Source organism: Quercus lobata, chromosome 3 (genome assembly GCF_001633185.2).
Source record: "Quercus lobata isolate SW786 chromosome 3, ValleyOak3.0 Primary Assembly, whole genome shotgun sequence".
In the NCBI taxonomy this organism is placed as follows: Eukaryota; Viridiplantae; Streptophyta; class Magnoliopsida; order Fagales; family Fagaceae; genus Quercus; species Quercus lobata.
In genome coordinates this window covers 73,446,843-73,468,794 of record NC_044906.1, presented here as the reverse complement: position 1 = coordinate 73,468,794, position 21,952 = coordinate 73,446,843, and the positions used below count along the sequence as shown (strand labels likewise).

At 36.3% G+C, this 21,952-nt stretch overlaps 1 protein-coding gene across 2 annotated transcripts in view; it reads left to right on the top strand.

Moving 5' to 3' along the window:
* The first annotated feature begins 1,019 nt into the window (after positions 1–1,019).
* LOC115979508 (MADS-box protein CMB1-like) overlaps positions 1,020–21,952 on the top strand; it is a 38,233-nt gene continuing 17,300 nt past the window's right edge. For both annotated transcript variants that reach the window (XM_031101561.1, XM_031101562.1), the window contains exons 1-6: positions 1,020–1,246; positions 11,866–11,944; positions 12,119–12,180; positions 12,469–12,568; positions 12,956–12,997; positions 13,088–13,129. In XM_031101561.1, coding sequence (XP_030957421.1) covers positions 1,062–1,246; positions 11,866–11,944; positions 12,119–12,180; positions 12,469–12,568; positions 12,956–12,997; positions 13,088–13,129 — 510 coding nt within the window. In that variant the 5' untranslated portion in view covers positions 1,020–1,061. The remainder of the gene's footprint in view (positions 1,247–11,865; positions 11,945–12,118; positions 12,181–12,468; positions 12,569–12,955; positions 12,998–13,087; positions 13,130–21,952) is intronic.

The following is a 21,952-nucleotide window of genomic DNA, read 5'->3' as shown; positions in this document are numbered from 1 at the left end:
TCTGAGATAGACACAAGTTTAATTTACATGATTTTCCATATAACATGGTTCAAATTACAAGATCACACTATGCTAATTGTACAGAGAATATAATTTTATCTGCATGCCTCCTAATTGTTACATATTATTTAGACAAAATCATTAAGAAGTGAACCAATAATATAAGTTTGAATACACAAAAAATTATTTATGAACCAATAATATAAGTTTGAATACACAAAAAATTTTATAAAACACATCTTTAGAGCAATCTCTAATAATTACCTAAAAAAAAAAAAAAAAAAAAACTAGGATACATCCAATGATAATTGATACCTATCTATGAAGAAATCAAATAATCCTCTTTGATTTTGACCAGATTCAGACCTTAGAAGCGATTCCATATATGTTCACGTGGCCACCAATGCAGACAAGTACTTCACATTTAGCTAGCTACACTCTTTAATATGGCATGAGTATTATCACTATCGAACAGAACACATAGTACTCAAGTTCTCCATTGGCTTTTCGACACGTAAAACCCCTAAAGACATTGGACTGCCTAATTTTGATAGCGATGTAATGCAATGCAGTCATTTCAATTGGGAAAGGTGACATTTAAGACTAGCTACTTTAAAAAGACCTCATATCAGTGAAACAAACAAAACATCAAGTTCCTATAAAAAAAAAACAAAAACAAAAAAAACAAAACATCAAGTCTGTAACATAGTACCGAAAAATATAATTTAAAACTGTTACTGAGAACAAAAAAAAAAAATATATATATATATATATATATTATCACAAATACAGAGTCACCCCACGTCCTTATGCAGAACCTTTTCACTTTCTTTCAAGTACGAAACTAAACCTAATACCTACTCAAAGAGAGAAAGTTCTTAACTTAAAGATGAAGGAGATGAAACCTAAAAGCCTAAAAGGAGCAAGTTGAAGAAAGAAAAGAAGGGAAACAAAAAAATATACATATATACATATATTTATATATATAGAGAGAGAGTACAGTTTTATAGATTTTTATTTATTTATTTTTTATTATTATTTAGAAAAATATAATAAAAAAAATGGGAAGGGGGAGAGTGGAGCTAAAGAGGATTGAGAACAAAATAAATCGGCAAGTAACATTTGCAAAGAGAAGGACTGGACTGCTAAAGAAGGCTTATGAGCTCTCAGTTCTATGTGATGCAGAAGTTGCCCTCATCATCTTCTCCAACCGTGGCAAGCTCTATGAGTTTTGCAGCGGCCCTAGGTACATATATATATTTTATCTTTATTTGTATTATCCCTATATTTATGTCTTTATTGTCTGTGTGTATACTGTATATATAGATATATACATCTTCTATAGGTTCTTTTGTTAATGTTTAATGTTGTTTTTTTTAGGGGGGTTATTGATTTGGATGATGAGCTTGAACTGTAGTAATTGTTGTGTGTTGTGTAATATATGTTAGTTAGTTTGGCCATTGATGGTGATATGTGTAGTTGAAATGTATAGATGGGTCATGTAGGGGTAATTTGTTTGGTCCTGAGTTTATGTTGCCAAATTTTTATCTGGGTTTTTCAAGTTTGTGTGAGATCTGAGTCATATAAGTGAAGTCCTTTTCATGATATTATCATTGAAAAATTATGGTTTTCAATTTCGATGGTAAGCTAATATTATAAATTTTTCCTCCTTTATTTATTTACTTTTTTTGTAGCTTTTAATTATTATTATGGATAACGACCGTATAATTACCATATTTTGAGATTTGGTTTTAATTTAATAAAGGAAATTGTCAAAAACCTTATAGTTGAATGACATAAACCGTTTTCTTTTATTAGGAGAAATAGTTCTCCACAATCTAATGATTAAAAAATCTACATAATTATTGAATTATTGTTTTTAACCCTCTTTCTCAATAATAGTAAACTAATTCGACTCATATTTAAAGCTAACTTGCATATATTCAAATGTAACCTAAAAAAATTATCTAAAAAAAAGGGTAACCTAAAAAAGAAAAGGTCATCAATTTTTGTGAGGCCAATAGGATAGGTTTCCAAGTAATATGAAGAAATAAGGACTTAGAGCTTTGGATGCAAATTTTAATCTCTCTGAATGATTGTGCAATATGTATTCATTAATTAGTTGACAACTCTTGCAATGCGTGGCCAAGTTTAACATAATCTCTCTCTCTCTCTCTCTCTCTCTCTCTATATATATATATATATATATATTTTTTTTTTTTCTATTATCTAAATATGAAATTTGATAATTATGATTCTTATTATTTTTTGAAGGCATTTTTATTGTTATTAATAGACATTTATTATGATTGTGTTTATATATGAAACTATATATTTTAATATTAGACATTTTTTAAGATTTTGTTTATATATGAGATTATATATTATATAGTAAACTGGGATTTTAATGGAGAGTTTTTTTTTTTTTTTTTAAATTTTTATTGAGACCAAATATTACGCCCAAAGGAGAGTTTAAATATTGAATATAATTTAATTTCAATTAAAAAAATATTAAACTAATGAAGTGTAAAATTGTGAGGCTTCCAAAGCTTTGATGTGGCACAAACTCATGAATTTAACCAAAAGTTAATCGCTTTTGATTTTATTATAGATGTATATTAGAATAATGTTATGTAAAATTGTTAGGTTTTTAAAGCCTACGTGGCATAAATTCATGAGTTCAACCACAAATCAAATGTCTTAGATTTAATGTATATTATAAATATCTACCACTAATGATTACCACAATATGGTTGCAAGTTCTTTCTTGAAAACCTAATGTTGAGCTCTCTAAATTTGATAAAAAAAATATGGGCACTACATTTTTTTTATATCAATCTCTACCTCCATTGAGAGAGTCCTCAACGTTCAATATTGGATGCTGGCTATATAATTTTGTTAGGATTTGCAAAGATAATTTGAACAAGAAAAATGCTAGGAATACAATTTTTTACAATCTTTTTTTTAACTTACTAAGATTTCAAATTTGGTTCAAAATGACCTGACTTTGCATGAGTCCACTAATGATATAACTTTTATTATATACTCATCATAATTTGTGGAAATTAAAAAAAAAAAAAATTGTGACTAAATTCATAGTTTGAACAGCCACATTTTTATAATTGTTTTGGGAGCTCTTACATTTGTCAATGGAAGTTTGTTATATAACTAAAAAAGAATATCCCTCTAATGAATATCTCTGAAATTCTTTATGTAAATGAAATTTCTCTTGTGATTTGTGATGTTTAAATTTTTTATATGATTTTGGCAGGAATGTCAGAAAATTTCCTAGTTAAACATTTCTTTCATAAATATATCAGAGTATAAGATGAAGTTCCTTGAATTTTATTGCTTGAACAAAGGGCACTCAAAAGAACCTTTTAACTAAAGGACGTACTATATCTATATATTCTTCACTGAACAAAATATTTCTTAGACTTTATATGCATAATTATATCTATATATGGTCTCTTTTTCTTTTTCTAATTTATCTCATAGTCATGTACTAATGAATAATATTTCCAAGTTCAACTTTCATCAACTCTTCAAAATTTTGTCTTTTCTCTTCTCCATTGGCACACTATCCAACATAGTTATGGCGTTTCATTTTCATCATATTTTGTTGTCTCAAAAAGCAACATTATTGTCATGTAAAACTGTGCTTTGTTTATTTTCCATCATAGTGCATGAATGACCAAAACAAAGCAATATTTTTCGGAGAGTTTTTGACCAAGTCACCCTCAAACATCCAATAGTTTGGCAAGTCCAAGATGTTAAAGGTCTGAAAGAATAATGATTAAATGATTCGTTCATAACAGTTTAAGTGTCGGGGACAAGTAGTAATTTGTTATGGGAGCACAGTGGTGGCTGTAAAACCACTGAACAATTATTTTTAGCACTTCAAACATAAAAATACAGCTTATATCAAAGGTGTTAAAGCTAAAATACAGCTTATATCAAAGGTGTTAAAGCTAAAAGACAACGAGCTATACTGATTTGCGACTGTAAGAGCATTTGCAGCAGTGAAGCTATATAGGTATAATGGTATATTTTTAGCTTTTTATCACAAAAAACACCATGCAGCAGTGGAGCTAAATCTAAAAGATTTAGCTCCTCAGCTACAGTGCACATCTATTTTTAGATGTGCACTGTAGCTCACAGGTAAAAAAAAAAAAACTTTTTTATTACCATTCTCTCTCCTCTCCAATTAAATATACATTTCCTATTTTCTCTCTCTCTCTATCCGGCTTCTCTCTTTCTTCTTCCTCAATTTTTTTTTCTTTCTTCCTCAATTTTTTTTCCTCTCTTTCTCGCCGGCCAGCTCCCTCATCTCCCTCATCCCTCAGCTCGCCGGCCAACTCCCTCAACGCCGATCTGTTCCGCCGGCCCAGCTCGCCGACCCACCCCAAGCCCCATCGCCCACATCGATTCTGACGACGATTCCGACGAGGAAGCCCCCGACGCTGCAAACACTGAAACTCCGATGAAGACTACTCCTCCATTCGCACCTTCACCGCAGCTCGCCTCGATGCCGCCAACGCAGGTGGAGGCTCCGGTTCGGCTCAGCTCGAAACACGCAGATCAAGACGGAGAATCTGAGCTCCTCCGCCACGGTTAAGATCAAGAATCTGGGTCCCACAGCTCAGGCCGGGAGCTCGGTGCCTGGAATCGTTGTTTAGAAGTGTTTGATTCAATGAATTGAGAATAGAAATGGTGTTTGTGGAATTTGTGAATGTGGTTGTGGTTTTGTTTTTGTTTTTTTTTTTTTTTTTTTCCTATGTTCTGTTGTGATTGTCAAAGTAGATGGTGGTTGTGGCCGGTGGTGGTGGTGGTGGTGGTGGTGGTTGTGGGTGGGGCTGATGATGGAGGTGGCTGTGGATGATGGTGTGGAGGTTTTTTTGTTGGTGAGATATATTATTTTATTATAGTAGTTATATTATTTTATTGGGATATTTATATTATTTTATTGGGTTAGAAGCTAAAATAGATCCACTGCTGTAGTATGTGTGGAGCTAAAATAGATAAAGTGACTTTTTGTATAGCTAAAAAGCTAAAAATATAGATTCACTGCTGTGGATGCTCTAACAGACTACTGTAAAGCTAAAAGACAACAGGCTATAGTGATTTTCTACTGTAGTACACTACTGTACTATTCTGCTAGTATTATTTAATTCATTTATTAGGGTTGGAAAGGGGGAGAGAGAGACCTTATAGAGAAATTAATACGTTGGGTTATTTATATTATTTTAATGAGCTGTATGTAAAAAATAAAAGATTTAATTTATGATTATTTTAAAGTGAGTGTTAAAATAAATAAAATAGTTTTTTTAGTGTAAAAAGCTAAATTTTTTTTACTGCATTTGATGTGAATGTTCTATTGAGAATTTGTTTGTACTAGAGGTCTGCTCAGTTTTGAATGATATTGTAATGTTTAAACAAATTAAAAAGAATCTCATTTTACACTTTATTATAAAATCGCCTCAATCATTATTAGTTTTCTTGTAACCTGTTGTGACTTGTGAGTGACTAACCATTGCATGCAGACTTGGAAAAGAATGATAAGTGGAAAAAAAAACCAACTCATGACAATCGCTTACGTTGCAATTGCACTCATTAACTGGTAGATTTGGGTGCAAACAAAGTCCCTTGTCCCCAAGAGGAGGGTTATTTGCATGGCTCAACAGTTCATTGTATTTATTCAGGAAAATTATACATTATTCCTTTAAACTATAAATTTTTTTACATTTACCCCATAAATTATGATAGTGCAAACTTACCCTTAAACTATTATTTGTGTAACATTTTGTACTTCATTCTATGAGTAATAGTTTAGGGAAGTAAATGTACATTCTCATAATTTATGGGGATAAGTGTAAAATGGGTCATAATATAGAGAAATGTTATGTCAATAATATTTTCACAACACTTTCACAATAAATTTTAAATGGCAGGTTGTTATAGTGTAAAGAAAGAGAATTCTGGAAGAAACTAGAAACTTCTCATTGATTGAAAGGTTTACAAAATGAAAAACTAACTTCTACATAATTAACAACTCTATTTATATACACCAAGAAACAAGGGCTAGACTTCCCGCCCAAAATAACTACTTAACCAACTTAGGAAACTACCAATCAGCGTGTGATAGCTGTAATGCACTACTGCTTCTTTCTGGCACGTGATGTGGCACGTGTTGTAACTAATTGTTCTTCTGTTGTTTGCTTCTCTGCTACAATCTTCTTCTTGCCGTTTAGCTCAGTTTGTCGTTTAGGCTCCGTTACAAACTCAGTGACTTGCACTGGAGATGATTGCTTCACTTTCTTAGTCACAAATATATCTTTTAATCCTAATTTCTTAGACAATCTTGTAAAGGAATTATAGCCTAAAGCTTTAGTAAAGATGTCAGCCACTTGTGCATTTGTTGATACATGAAATGTCTTAATCATTCCCTCTAAAATCTTATCTCGAACTAGATGGCAGTCTACTTCAATGTGCTTAGTCCTCTCATGGAAGACTGGATTAGCAGCTATGTACAATGCTGCTTGATTGTCACAAAACAGCATGGCTGGCCTAGAGTGTTCAACCTTTAAATCCATGAGTAATTGCAAAAACCAAGTTATTTCAAAAGCTACACTAGCCATTGCTCTATACTCAACTTCTGCTGAGGACCTTGAAACCTCTCCTCGCTTCTTTGATCTCCATGAAATCAGTGAGTCACCTAGATACACAGCATAGCTTGTCAAAGATCTTCTTGTATTAGGGCATCCAGCCCAATCTGCATCACAAAAGGATTTAATATGCAAATTAGTCTTGCTAGGAAAGAAAATCCCCTTCCCTGGTGACCCTTTTATGTATTGTAGTACTCTGTGAGCTGCTAGTAAATGAGGTTCCTTTGGCTGTGAGACAAATTGGCTTAACCTATACATAGCATAGGTAATGTCAGGTCTTGTTAAAGCTAAATATAACAGCCTTCCAATTAATCTCCTGTACTGACCCGGGTCTGCAAGTGGCTTGCCTTCATACTTAGACAATCTCAAATTTTGCTCCATAGGAAACTTCACAGGCTTAGAACCAAGAAATCCAGTGTCCTTTAAAATTTCAAGGGCATATTTTCTTTGATTTAAACTGATACCTTCATCAGTTCTTGCTACCTCAAGTCCTAAGAAGTATCTTAGTGAACCAAGGTCTTTCAAACCAAACTTGTCATCAAGCAATTTCTTCAAGCCAGCAACACCGTCAGGGTTATTTCTAGTCAGTAATATATCATCCACATAAACCAATAACACTGTAAAAGAAGTTCCTTGAGTATGAGTAAACAAAGAATAGTCTGACTTAGATTGCACAAACCCCATTTGCATAATAGTGTTTGAAAACTTTTCAAACCATTGCCTTGAAGCTTGCTTGAGGCCATAAAGACTTTTGTTCAACTTACATACCAAATTCTGCTCACCCTTGCTGTGAAAACCAGGTGGCAAACACATATAAACATCCTCAACTAAGTCACCATGCAAGAATGCATATAGGTTGATATTGGTGGGACAAATGGTAGGTTCAAATTAGAACCAATAATAACTAAAAGCCTATGATTTGTTGTGAAAATATTGTGGATGTAGCACTTCTCCATATTTTAAGGACGTAAATGTACAATGAGTCATAATTTAGGAGGGTAAAGCGTGTATTCACATGGTTTAGCGGGTAAATGTAGAAGGAAGTATAATTTAGAGATAAGGTGTGCATTCTTATAGTTTAGAAAGATAAGTGTAAAGAGAGTATTGTCTGGGGGGTAAAGAATAATTTCTACTATTTATTCGTAAATTCCACAAGCTTCTCAACCAATCATTGCTTTCTAGTTTCTCCCACAAGTACGGATTCAGAAAATTATGTTGGGCGGCCAAATTGAATGCAGCATTTCCTATATAATGGAATATATAAAAGATTTTTATGGTTGGGGAAGGGGATATAATATTTTTGGTAAATTACATTTAAACCACATAATTTATTGTTCATTTTAAATTAAATTACACACTTTTATAAGTTTCAAGCTAACCTCTGTATTTTCAAATATGTTTTAATTCATATCATAAACCCATTATGGGTAATGTTGCTAATGAAAATTCCTAAAACAAAATGACTCCGTATTAAATGAGTTGAAGTGAAATAATATTCATAGTTTCATATATAATGGATGCAATTGTTGCAAATAACCACTTTAGGCATTTTCCATTACTGGTATAAGATTTATCAAAATTTTTGAAAGTCTTGGGTTTAATTAGATGATACCTCTAAATTTTGGAGTTTAAAGTGTAATTTATTATGGTTTGAAATGAATCTTGTTTTTTATTGGATGATGAGTGCAGACTTGTTATGGCCCGTAGAATAGCCACATTTGTGCTAGACCCTAGAAGGACTAATTAATTTACAATTGGAATTACTTGTGATTTCTTATATAATCTAGTTTGACTTGATAAAGACTGATCAATGTGAGACTCAGAACATATTTGCACAACACATACTCACATGCTTATGCAATCTAATCCACATAATTTGGTATATTTGTTTGGCTGATTGAATGCATTTGAATATTTCCTACAGTTTTAGGATTGTATCTGTCAAGTCAAGGGGTTTCTTAATTTATTTGCTTGTATATATTGGAGTAATGTTAGGAATATTTCAAATTTCACTACATAGAAATTATAAATTGATGTGTCACCGATCAAAAAAAAAATCATTTATTAAGTCATTAAAGCTTATTAATCAATTTGTAAATTTGTAAATTTTATGCTATAATATTTGCCACAGCTCTAGCGTTTTCCAATATATTATATCTATTTTTTCTTCACTTATAACATGTACTTACACATGTATGTATGTGTATTCATACATAAAATTTACACATGACTCAGTTTCAAATATCCAATTCAAAAAAAAAAAAAAAAAAAAAAGGAAAGGAAAGGAAAGGAAACGAAAGAAAAGAAAGAAGGAGAAAAGTAAATGACCTCTGTGATGGAAGACATTAAAATTTTTTTAAATATATTATTCTTTCTTTTTAAATGACTAATTCACTTAATAGTGATTAAGCTAGATTTCTATTAATTCATGATTTTTTTTAAAAAATAAAAAAAAAATGTTAAAGCTATAACAAATTCTAATACAAAAATTTAACAAACTGATGTAGTAATGAATGTAATTTGTGCCACTTCAAGAAGATAATAAATAAGTAATTGAATGTATGATGTTAGTGATATTATAAAATTTACAATATGAGGCTTACAAAGATGTATCATCAATCACAAAAAAATAATTCAAACATGCATTTATTATGTTGTTGAAATATATTAATTATATTTCTTATGACATCAATTTGTAAAGTCTATGTATAAGATTTTTTATTTTTGAGAAATAAACAGACACAAGGGGAGAGGGAATGCCTAAGAATTTGTAGTTTCTCTAGTATTATTCTATTTGAATTTCTTCTTGTGATTGGTGACATATCTATTTGAAGAACTATATAATAAAATTTGTATTATCTCTAGTATTACTTAATTTTTTAAGTCTTCTTAAAAGTGGAGAAAACAAATGTATAATTAACATTTTTTATACTTAAAAAAACATATTTAAAAAAAAAAATTATCACTTGGTGCCCCACATTTAGGGGACTTTTCTAGTATGGGACACTAGGCCATGGCCTAAGTGGCCTAGGCACAGGGCTAGCCCAAGATAGCAAAGATGGAGGAGGAGATGAACTAGAATGGGATAGTTAACGGATAATAAAAGAAAATAAATAAAAACGATTTTTTGTTGTAATATTCACATGAGAGTAGTGCTATTGGTTAAGTAGTGAAGCTCCACATTAGATACAAATGACAAGAATGAGTTTTTTTTTTTTTATTTTTTTTTTATACTTAAAAAAACATATTTAAAAAAAAAAATTATCACTTGGTGCCCCACATTTAGGGGACTTTTCTAGTATGGGACACTAGGCCATGGCCTAAGTGGCCTAGGCACAGGGCTAGCCCAAGATAGCAAAGATGGAGGAGGAGATGAACTAGAATGGGATAGTTAACGGATAATAAAAGAAAATAAATAAAAACGATTTTTTGTTGTAATATTCACATGAGAGTAGTGCTATTGGTTAAGTAGTGAAGCTCCACATTAGATACAAATGACAAGAATGAGTTTTTTTATTTTTATTTTTATTTTTTTTATGGAACAATAATGAGTTGTTTATATAACATAATTACTCCGAAATTTATTAACTTAAGTTTCTGGATCAAGTACACTGTTCCTATATATTATATTAATTACTCAGATTAGTCTTCTAAAACAAAAAACTGAAATTAGAGTCTTCGTAAAGTGTTATTCCTCCAATAATTCTAGGGTTGTCCACGAGTCGGGCCGGGTTGGGTTTGTTCCCAACCTAGACTCGACCCGAATGTGGCGGGTGGATGAAAATTTGACCCGAAATCGACCATGAGATCTGGTCGGATTTTTCAATTTAGGTCTCGTCAGTTTCGGGTTGATTTGAGTCGGTCTCGTGTTTTAACACCAGGGTCGAAACCTAGTTGGATCCGGCTAGATCTGGTCGAATCTGTCTAGATCTGGCCAAAATATGGCCGGACCTGTTGAGATTTGGCTAGATCCGTTGAGATCTGGCCTAGATTTTGTCAGATAACGGCGAGATTTTGCTGGATCTCGAAGGATCTGGACCAGTTCTCGACAGATCTCGACAAGATCTCCTCGGATTTGGTTCGAAATTTGTAATAATTTGCTGGAAAGGATAAAGGTTTTGGTTCGGGTCGGGTGTCATGGGTTTTGAAACGAAAAATCAACAACCAACTCGCGTGGGGTTGGGTTAGTGAGTTCGGAACCCACATTTGACTGCTAGAGTTGTCAGATTGGGTGGCGGCGGATTGGATGCGGGCGGGTTGGCCGGGTTGAGTGGGTTGGCGGGCTGCGTGGATAGTCCTAAATAATTCTATTTTTTTTCCGGACTTGGAAGTGATTTGGATATCTCAATTATAGTTATTCTCACTAAGAGTTTTATGATTCAATGGCATTGCCTAGTCTCCCTTAGGAGGAAAACTTGGGTTCAAATTCCCCCACCATATGTTAATTATACATATTCTCACTTTTAGCCAAAGTGGTTTGATCAACAAAAAGATGAGGTTTGTGTGTGTCTATATATATATATATATATTAACAGGCTACAATTTTCAGGGTTCTGTTTTGTGTTTCCTTGAAACTTTTCTCCTATTCCAAATTTTCGCATTGCTTGACCAAAAACGGCTTGGTTTTAAAGCTGGCTTCAAGGTTGATACATCATACATGGTCTCCAGTTTTATTTAGGGATGACCTCGCAAGTTGGGTCCTTATCAATAGGTCTTAGGTCTAAGCCCCAAAGATATGAATGGAGCTTGAAGTTAGATATGAAACATTACAAACTTCCTATTAAAAAAAATGACTTTTTTATTTGGAGTTATGAGAGCAGAATGTAAGTCATATGTCCTTTACTCGGTGATAAAGAAACTTCATTTGCATAAAGGAGATACCATTGATCTACCCTAGGTTTTTAACTTTCACCTTTATTTGCCTTTTTCTGTTTTTGTTTTTTTGTTTTTTGTTTTTACATTACATAATGGAATGTAATCCTAGGCTTGTTGCCCATTCCTGACTGTTATTGTTTGGATTCAAATCCGTAACTTGTTGCCCGTTCATCTGTGAGTATTTACAAACTTGAAAATTAGATTTTAAATACTTTCATATATAAAAGGGTTTTCTAGCATTTTATTTTCTGCAAAGCGACCTATCTAGTTATTTTAATTTAGCAGCCTCACTGTCAACTGTTTTTTTTTTTTGCCTTAATTCCAGCATGGCTAGGACACTTGAGAAGTATCAGCGATGTAGTTATGCAACACTAGAGGCAAACCAGCCTGCAAAGGACACACAGGTAGTTCAATCTCTTTCTCTAACTCATGCATTAATTAATGTCACATCAAAGGAAAAGAATAGTTTCTTTGTTGATTATACTTTCCATATTATGTGAATGATTTTCCTCTCCGCATATATATTGTCATGCTGATTCGTGACAATGTTACCTAACTGCTTTCACATGTCCTAGCAGAGCAGCTACCAAGAATATCTGAAGCTAAAGGAAAAAGCTGAGGCCTTGCAACACACACAGAGGTATCATCATTGTTTATATATATGTGTTTTAAGATTTTTGTTTCACGCAAACTCAGTGAAAAATAAGAGACAATGAGAGAAAATCTACACGGATAAATAGGTGATACTCTCTTTACTTTCTCATTAAGAATATTAGCTGCTATCTCTATTAATATGTTTGCATGATGATAACTTTGGTAAATTAATTAGTTACTTTTTTCCATTTGTGCCAAAGCATGCATTTTGCAATGTACACTAGACAAATGTAAGTACTAGACAATGTTCACCTAAAACTTTAACATTCTTTAGAAATCTTCTTGGGGAAGAGTTGGAGCATATGGGCGCAAAAGAGCTTGATCAGCTTGAGCATCAGCTGGAACAAACACTGAAGCAAATAAGATCAACAAAGGTATTCAAAAGTTATGTATGCACTTGGAGGGTTTATTTATTTTAGATATGTGCTTGGAGTTTTATAACAGAGTGGATTTTATATTTGGGCAACTAGTATTGGTTCCATTGAATTTATACCGGTGCGTTTTATCTCTGAGTCCTTCTCTTCTAATCATTAATCATTATATCTCTTTAACCTTTTCTTCTAATCATTTACTTTGTGTTTGTCCTCAGCTCTCTTCATCACTTTGATTTTCATTTCGCAATAAGATCGTTGTCTACATTTTTTTTAAGTATTTATCTATCACATATCTTATAGAAAAACCCAGATGCTTCTGAACCATTATTTTATGATATTTCTATTACCAAATTAATTCTTATGTATTATGGTATATATGTCTTGCAGACGCAGTTCTTGCTTGATCAACTCTCTGACCTTCAAAAGAAGGTATATATATAGATGCCTAGAATTTTTACTCTTGCTTATCTATGTAAGTAGTTATATGACATATATTATCAAGGCTTGATGATTGTGCAGGAAGACCTGCTCTTGGAAACCAACAAAGCCTTAAGGATAAAGGTACTGAACATATCTCTAAAATTTTGAAAAAATATTATCTTCATATTTCAAATAAATCTATTTAATAATTCAAATTAAATATTACAAATTTAAAAGTGTAAATAGTGTCATGCCAATTAAAAATAAATTACTAGTTAATAAACTTCATGTTTGTTTGTTTAGACCCCTTGAGAAACAGATTAGTTTAACCTAACGAATTAGCAAAGTATTTACTTAGGTTAATAATGAGATCTAGGTTAAACACATGCAAACGTATTACTTAGTGTGGAAAAGTAAAGAAAACAATAATATAATGACTCAGGAAAACCAATGAAATAAACCATCTCAAGGTAAAAACCTGAGGATGATTTAACCTATATATCCTCAAGGTAAACAAATCCACTATGATAAAATGAAAAATTACAATAGATTTAAACCCTAAATCTAAACCTACCTCAAGTAGAACTTACTAACACGACCACGAGTAGCTCCGACTCCAATGACTCTTCTATCTTGGATTTATTGAACACAAACTTCCTGATTGTGACTTTGAGATCCCACTCAAATTAGGTTTCAGATCACCTTCAATAGTAAGATCTTTAGTAGCAACTTGTTTCCACCAGTTCTTGATTGTAGATCTCATTTCGGCAAATACTTGTTGAGTTAGAAGGTACAAAAACCTCTCAAATATCACAAGATTAACTCACAAGTCTTCCAAGAGCTCTGAAAATGTAATTAGGGTTTTCCTTTTATACTAATTAGTGATGGACTAAAACCATAAACGTTTTCGCAGGCTTGGGGATGATTTAAATTCTGCAGAATTGACTTATCTGCGATTTTTGATTGGTCAAGTATAATCTTCGATCGATCGAGCTTCACAGAACTTGAACTCTCCTTTCTATAGTTTGAATGTTCTAGAATCTTGATTTGTATAATCTTGATCAATGTTTAACACCTAATCTAGACATGTTTTTATTCTTGGTTTGCCAACATACACAAAATAAGAATCTAAACAGTTAAACCTAGATATTTAGAAACTAACACTTCAGACTTAAACCAATACTTATTTCATGATCTATCCAATGATAACGGTTGGGGAAGGTGGAGTCATGAAATGAAAATTTCATTGGCCAACCTTAATTACACACTTAGTGGTGTGCAATACAATTTTTTTTTTTTTTTTTTAACTAAAAAAAATCCTTATTGTAAGGGCCTGATTTAGATTTCTAGCCCAACGGGTATATAGACTTAAGCTCAAAATAGCCTGAAACAATAAATTTGTAGAGAACGGGTTGGAAAACTGGGCTCTAGTGAATTAGATAACATAAAAATAGATTTTGATGCCAAAGAAAGAAAGATAACAAAAGTTTATTAAGGAATAACATTCTCGGATTGGTCCAAGGACACTGATTCTTAAATATTTACTCTAAAGCTTTGTTACAGATCTCTTTTTCAGTTTTTTCTGGTCCCCCTCCCCATGGAGGGTCTCTCACGTTATATAGCCCTATTTGGACCATCTTGATCCTACACTTGTTGATCATCTGAGCCCTTACTTAAGTACCTGTCCTATCAAACACCTTCTTTGGCTTTCTATGAGTTACGTTTGCCAAGATAACACAGTTCAGAGGTCTTATCCACATAAATGCGGTCAGAAAAGTAGCTGTAATGCATTTAATATGGTGGTAGTAGATTTTCCTTAGATATTTTTGAGTTTCCTTTCTTCTTACACGTTCATGAGGCACGTTCCTATCGCTGGAGCTTTTTGGAGGGTTACCTTAGTTGCTGGAATACATACTTGAGCTACATTCATCATATCCGAGGAGGAGCTCCTCCTTGGACCACCTTTCGTTTGTTCCTCACTTATGAGACTTAAACTGGGAACCCTTGACTACTATTTGCCCTTCCTCAGACAATTCAACGTCCTCGGACAAAAGCCCAAAGTCCAACATATTATTCTGGGCCTTTATCCCTACAATAGCCCCTCAAAATTCCGGTTTTTCCCTCTCATTCAAGGAGAAAAAGTGGGATTTTGATTCCCAAGAGATGAAGCCAACTAACTTCTTGATTTACACGTGTGGGAGTACAGTTTAACGCGCCTTATAATTGCTGCTATCGTTTCAAAGTTCGGGAGGCGCCATTAATTGCTCTAGGCGGCACCTTGTTCCCCAAATCTAACGGTGAGGCGCATATCCAACGGTGGACCTTTTTCTTTGAAGTTTGAGCAGCATAACTCCCACTCAATTTCTTCTCCTATAAAAGGCGCCTGAAGGACTTCTTTTTTCTCATTTTGCAAAAGCTTTCAAACTTTCAAGAATTCTTAAACTTTCCAAAACTCTCTACAGTGTCGCTCATTCATTTCTTGAAAGTTTTCATTTTTCTCTCAGGCTGTTTTCTCCTCGGACGTCCTCCTCGGCCCTCTTTTCTTTTGAAAGACTTTTTTAGCGTCACTTGCGTTTACTTAGATGGGTAGGTTCAAATACTTAGTAGACTCCTCGGCCAGTATGGAGGGTTTTAAGGCCAAATACCGTATTCTGGAGGGAGTAGCCCTGCAATATTGTGCCCCAGATCGAATTCTCACCGATAGAGAAGTGGGTAAAGTCATCATTCCTATGATTGCTTTCTTGGAGGGAGAAATGACGCTTCCCATGGGTAGGATGACTAGGGATTACCTGATTAACCACATACTGACTCCCCATCAGTGTGCCCCCAACCTCTTTAGGGTCTTGGGCTATGTAGACGCTCTCAATGAGCAAATGGGCTTGGGAGTCACGTGGCTTGATGTGGTCCACTTGTACGAGTGCCATAAGCTCACCGGTGCGGGACATTATCTAAAGTCCCAGTCCGACATCGTCAGAATGATATCGTGCCTTCCCAAATCAAACAAGGGTATGAAGGACGATTACCTTTTGGTCTCTGGGGAGTGGCATGACGATTTTCACTACCCAACTCGGGCGGGGGGTCCAGGTGGGGTGCCTTAGGATTAGGTTCCGTAGTTTAGTTTCCTTGATATTTCGTCTTCTCGGATGATAGTTTTTGTTAACCTAACCATCATTTCCTCCTCGAATGCTTTTTTGGAAACAAAAACCACATTGCTCTGAGACTAAGTCTGGTTAACGTACCGACCCTTAACAAATTACTGAGATCTGAGATATTCGTAAGCGAGGACGGACAACTACGGGCTGCTCCTTTGATTTTGGATTACGAGCCTCTACCTCGTATATTCCAGGATGTAGGTCAGGCAATAAAGGCTAGTGATCCTCGATTGAACCAAATAGACATCTCCAAGCCAGGGTTTCTAGCTTAAAGAGATCTTCCACCCGTCGAGTTACCCATCCAGCGTGTTCCCCAGGAAGTAGCTGCTCCAAAAGAAAGGACAAATTCTGCACACTTGTCTCTCTCGGCCGAGATAGACCAGTTTCGCCTTAAGGACGAAGGTGAAGTTCTAGGCGGGCCGATAGTGCTCTCGGAATCCGAGGCTGACATTGACAGGCTTTCGGCAGCCAATACTCTGGGACTGGTGATTGCCCAGATTGACTCCGACTTCGAGGAAGAGGGAATGGCTCTGAACCAGAGGAGAAGTTTGCGAGACCTCATGGCCTTTAGGAACAAGGGGGCAACTTCACAAGAAGTACCCAAGTCCCAAGTCCCTCCAACTCTTCCTCCTCCTCCCCCTACCGATCTTGGCTTGCACGAGATGAAAGACATGAAGAAGAAAAGGCTACAACAAGAGATTAAGGAGGGAGAGTTACTCCCTCAAAAGGGCATGAAGCAACAAAAGACTGCCAAGGATCCAAAGGACAGGAGGTCCTCATCCGTGGACAGTAGAGAAGAGCAAAACCCAGCCGAGGTGCGCTTACAACAGTGTGCTTAGTCGCCTCGGCTAGAGGTAGATGGGGCCGCCATTCCGTGGAACGCCTCCGTTAGGGAGTATTAGAGAAGTCATTCTGTGCATGTGGCTGAGGCCTTAGAGCAACCACTCCTCCTGCCTAAGGACATGGATGCCTTGAGGAAGCTGAAGCAGCATGACCTTTTCTTGTCCCTAAAAAGGGACCTTGCTCTGATAAGTCCACATTCTCATTCTTTTTACTTGTTTCAGTACTAATATGCTTTCTCGTCTATTTACATGAGATTACAATATTGTTCTTATGCAGATTACCCAGGAGGTTTATGTGGTCGAGGAGTGGGTCAATAGAGCTAGGAACGATGCCAGGAATGAGGCTAACCTCTACCTTGATGCCGAGAAGGCTTTGGGGGCCGCAAAGGAGGAGAATAAAGACCTGGCCACCAAGTTGACCGCATCGGAGAAGGATCGGAATAGTGCCTTGGCCGGTCTAAAGAATGCTGAGACTTAAGCTGAGGACCAGCGCAAGTTGCTTTATCAAACAGAGATAGAGCTGGCCACTTCTAGGCAACTTGCGCTGTATCTGAGGGTAGAGTTGCAGAAGGTTAGAGAGGCAGCTCAGTTGGCCAAGAAGGCACTAGAGGCCGAGAAGCAAGCAGCCTATACTCTTGGCGTAGAGGAAACACAAGCCAAGCTGACTGAGGAGCTGGCTGAGGCATGCAGGGACTATTGCGATGCCACATGGGCTGAAGCCCTTAACATTGCAGGAGTTCCTGCAAACTCGGAGTAGAGACAGCAAGGAAAGACCTACTGTCGCCCTGATATCCGTGCAATCCCTAGCGGCCTTCCACCTCCCTCTACCCTTGCTCCTAAGCCCTTGGAGCAGCTTTGACTACTCAAGTTGCACTTCTTCTTCCCGAGGTTCCAAAGGGATCCAACCAAGCTAGTGACCAAGGTCAAGGGGCCGAGGGGTCCAAAGATTAGGGCAAGGGTAAGGAGAAAAAGTCTTTTGAAGTCAAAGACGCTGCTAAGGATAAGGAAGCTGCTGCTAAGGCAAAAGAAGCAGAGGCCGAGCCTAAAGAAGCTGACACTAAGGCCAAGGATGCTCCTACCTCTCGGCCAGGCCAGCAAGAAGACCTTCATGCTTCTAGGGCAAAGGCTTAGTACTTAGGAACTTTTTGTTGTACTTAGGAGTTTTGTAGTGCCACTTTGTCACTGAATGTAATTTACTCTTCTTATTTAATAGAAATGTTTTTTTTTTTTTTTTTTTTTAATCTCGGAAACCCCTTGCACTTTTATTTTATATGCTTTGAGGATTTTATAAATAGCATTGTGTCATTGCTACTTTATACTTAATAAAAACAGACAACAATATGTTGTTAACAATTGGATCAATCTAATTAAGTACCAGTCATATGAGAGTTGTTCACATATCCTGATATAACTTGGGTTCTGTTTGAACACTTATAAAAAAATGTCATAGTGTATTAATTTCCTCAAAGCATCTGGTCCGAGGACTTCAGGCATGACTAAGGTTCTGTTTAAAAATTTATAAAAAATGTCATAGTGTATTAATTTCCCCAAAGCATCTGGTTCGAGGACTTCAGGCATGACTAAGGTTCTGTTTAAATACTTATAAAAAAAATGTCAAAGTGTATTAATTTCCCCAAAACATCTGGTTTAAGGACTTTAGGCATGACTAAGATTTTGTTTAAACACTTATAAAAAATGTCACAGTGTATTAATTTCCCTAAAGCATCTGGTTCGAGGACTTCATGCATGACTAAGGTTCTGTTTAAACATATATAAAAAATGTCAGTGTATTGTATTAATTTCCCCAAAGCATCTGGTCTGAGGACTTTAAGCATGACTAAGGTTTTGTTTAAACATTTATAAAAAATGTCAGTGTATTAATTTTCCCAAAACATCTGGTCCGAAGACTTCAGGCATGACTAAGGTTCTGTTTAAACACTTATAAAAAATGTCAGTATATTAATTTCCTCAAAGCATCTGGTTCGAGGACTTCAGGTATGACTAAAGTTCTGTTTAAACACTTATAAAAAATGTCATAGTGTAGTAATTTCCCCAAAGTATTTGGTCTGGGGACTTCAGTCATGACTAAGGTTCTGTTTAAACACTTATAAAAAATGTCAGTGTATTAATTTCCCCAAAGCATCTGGTCTGAGGACTTCAGGTATGACTAAGGTTCTGTTTAAACACTTATAAAAAATGTCATAGTATATTAATTTCTCCAAAACATCTGGTTCGAGGACTTCAGGTATGACTAAGGTTCTGTTTAAACACTTATAAAAAAAAGAATAACAGGAAGTATAGCACATTTACACAACAAATGGATGTATTGATAAAGGAAACTTTTATTAATAACAGTACCTCTTCAGGTTGTTTACATTCTAAGGGCGTGGTATTACATGCTCATCTAAGTCTTCCAAAAAATATGCTCCTATGCTAGCCACCGAGGTGATGCGGTATGGTCCCTCCCAATTGGGCCCTAGCTTTCCCCACCCTAGGTTCTTTACAGTACCTAGAACTTTTCTCAATACTAAGTCACCAGGTGCTAATAACCTTAACTTTACATTGGCATCATAACCTTACTTGAGTTTGTGTTGGTAGTATGCCAACTTTACCATTGCATTCTCTCTCCTTTCCTCAATGAAGTCTAAGCTCTTTTATAATAGATCATTGTTGCTACTTGGATTGAATGAGCTAGTCATCGTTGGGAAGCCGGTCTCCAAAGGAATGACAGCTTTGGCCCCGTAGGTCATTGAAAATGGGGTTTCCTCGGTGGATCTGCGAGGTGTGGTTCGGTATGTCCAGAGGACATGTTGCAGCTCTTCCACCCATTTTCCCTTTGCGTCATCCAACCTCTTTTTGAGTCCATTTACTATGACCTTATTAACAGTCTCGGCTTGTCCATTCCCTTAGGGGTAAGCTGGGGTAGAGTATCTATTCTTAATTCCCAAGTCACAGCAATATCTCCTAAAAGATTTGCTATCGAACTGAAGGTCGTTATCCGAGATAAGGGTATGAGGGACTCCGAATCGGGTGACAATGTTTTTTCAAACAAAATTTTTGGCGTCCACGTCCCTGATATTTGCTAAGGGCTCGGTTTCAACCCATTTGGTGAAGTAGTTTGTGCTAACTAGCAGGTATCTCTTGTTTCCTACTGCTTTGGGGAAAGGGCCTACAATGTCTAAGCCCCATTGCACGAACAACCAAGGGCTGGACAAAGGGTTAAGGACTCCCCCCGATTGGTGCATGTTTGGCGCAAACCTTTGACATTGGTTGCATTTCCTTACGTATTCTTGTGCCTCCTTTTGCATTTTTGGCCACCAGTAGCCTTAAGTGATGGCCTTGTGTGCCAAAGATCTACCTCCGGTGTGGCTTCTGCAGATCCCCTCGTGTAACTCCTCCAGTAGTAATTATGTTGCCTCGGAGTGTATGAACAGCAAGTATGGCCCGAAAAATGAGTGTTTATATAACTTTTGGTCCTCGAACAACTAGAATCGAGGAGCTTTCCTACATACCTTGACTGCTTTTGAGTTTTCCTCAGGTAGGATGTTGTCCTTCAAGAATGATATTACGGGGTCCATCTAGCTAGGCCCTACCTTGACTTGGTGAACATGGACCACTTCTCTCTCCACCCCTGCAGGTTTGTACAAATCTTCTACAAGGATGACTTGAGGTAGGCCCTGTGCCAAGGAGGTCGCAAGTGTGGCCAGGGAATCAGTATGGGTGTTTCCACTTCTAGGGATGTGTAACAGGTTGAAAGATTTGAATCCTGATCGTAGGTGTCCCACATGACTTAAGTACCTCTGCATTCTTTCGTCCCTCGCTTCAAATTCTCCTTTTACTTGGCCAACAACTAATCTTAAGTCCGAGAACATCTCTATTACCTTCCCGCCCATTTTTTGAACCATGGTCATTCCCATCAGCAGGGCCTCATATTCAGTCTCGTTATTTGTGGTCGAGAAGTCCAACTTTAGCGACTTCTCAATAGTGATTTTCTCGGGGGATATTAATACTATCCCCACTTCGGACCCCTTTTGGTTTGCTGCACCATCGATGTATGCTTTCCAGGATAGGGGGTCCTATTGGAAGATCATGCCAACCGATTTTCCATCCATGTGCTGTGCTTTTATCACTTCTTCTAATGGGGGTTCGGCGAACTCGGCCACCAGGTCCGCGAGGACCTGGCCCTTGACAGAGGTACGAGGCATGTACTTGATATCAAAAGCCCCTAGGATCGTGCCCCATTTAGCAATCCTCCTCGTGTAATCATCACTTCGAAGTATAGCTCTGAGTGGAAGCTGAGTCAGGACGACAACTGTATGTGCTTGGAAGTAATAGGGAAGCTTTCGTGTACCAAGCACCATCGCCAAGACAGCCTTCTCTAGTGGCAGATAACGAACCTCGACCTCATGTAGTGATTTGCTTACAAAATAAACTGACCATTGTACACCATTGTCAATTCGTATCAACACCAAACTTACAGTGTGAGGGGCCACGGCGATGTAAGCAAACAAAACCTCATCCACCTCAGGACTGGACATGATAGGTGACCGCGATAGATATTCTTTAAGTTGTTGGAAAGCCAACGCACATTCCTCAGTCCATTCAAATCCCTTCTACTTTTTCATCAAGAGGAAGAAAAGTCTGCACCTATCCGCTGACCGAGAAATAAACCAGTTCAGGGCGGCAGCCATTCCGGTAAGCTTTTGAACCTCTTTAGGATTCCGGGGTGGTTGTAAATTGTTAATGGTTTTGATTTGATTGGGGTTGACCTCGATACCCCTGTGAGTTACCATGTATCCCAAGAACTTGCTTGATTCGACACCAAACGAGTACTTGGAAGCATTTAGGTGCAACCTATGTTTCCTCAGGATTTCAAAGATGTTTCCGAGGTCTCTAACGTGCTTAGAAACCACCTTGCTCTTCACCACCATGTCGTCTATGTAGACCTCAATACTTTTGCCCAACTGGAG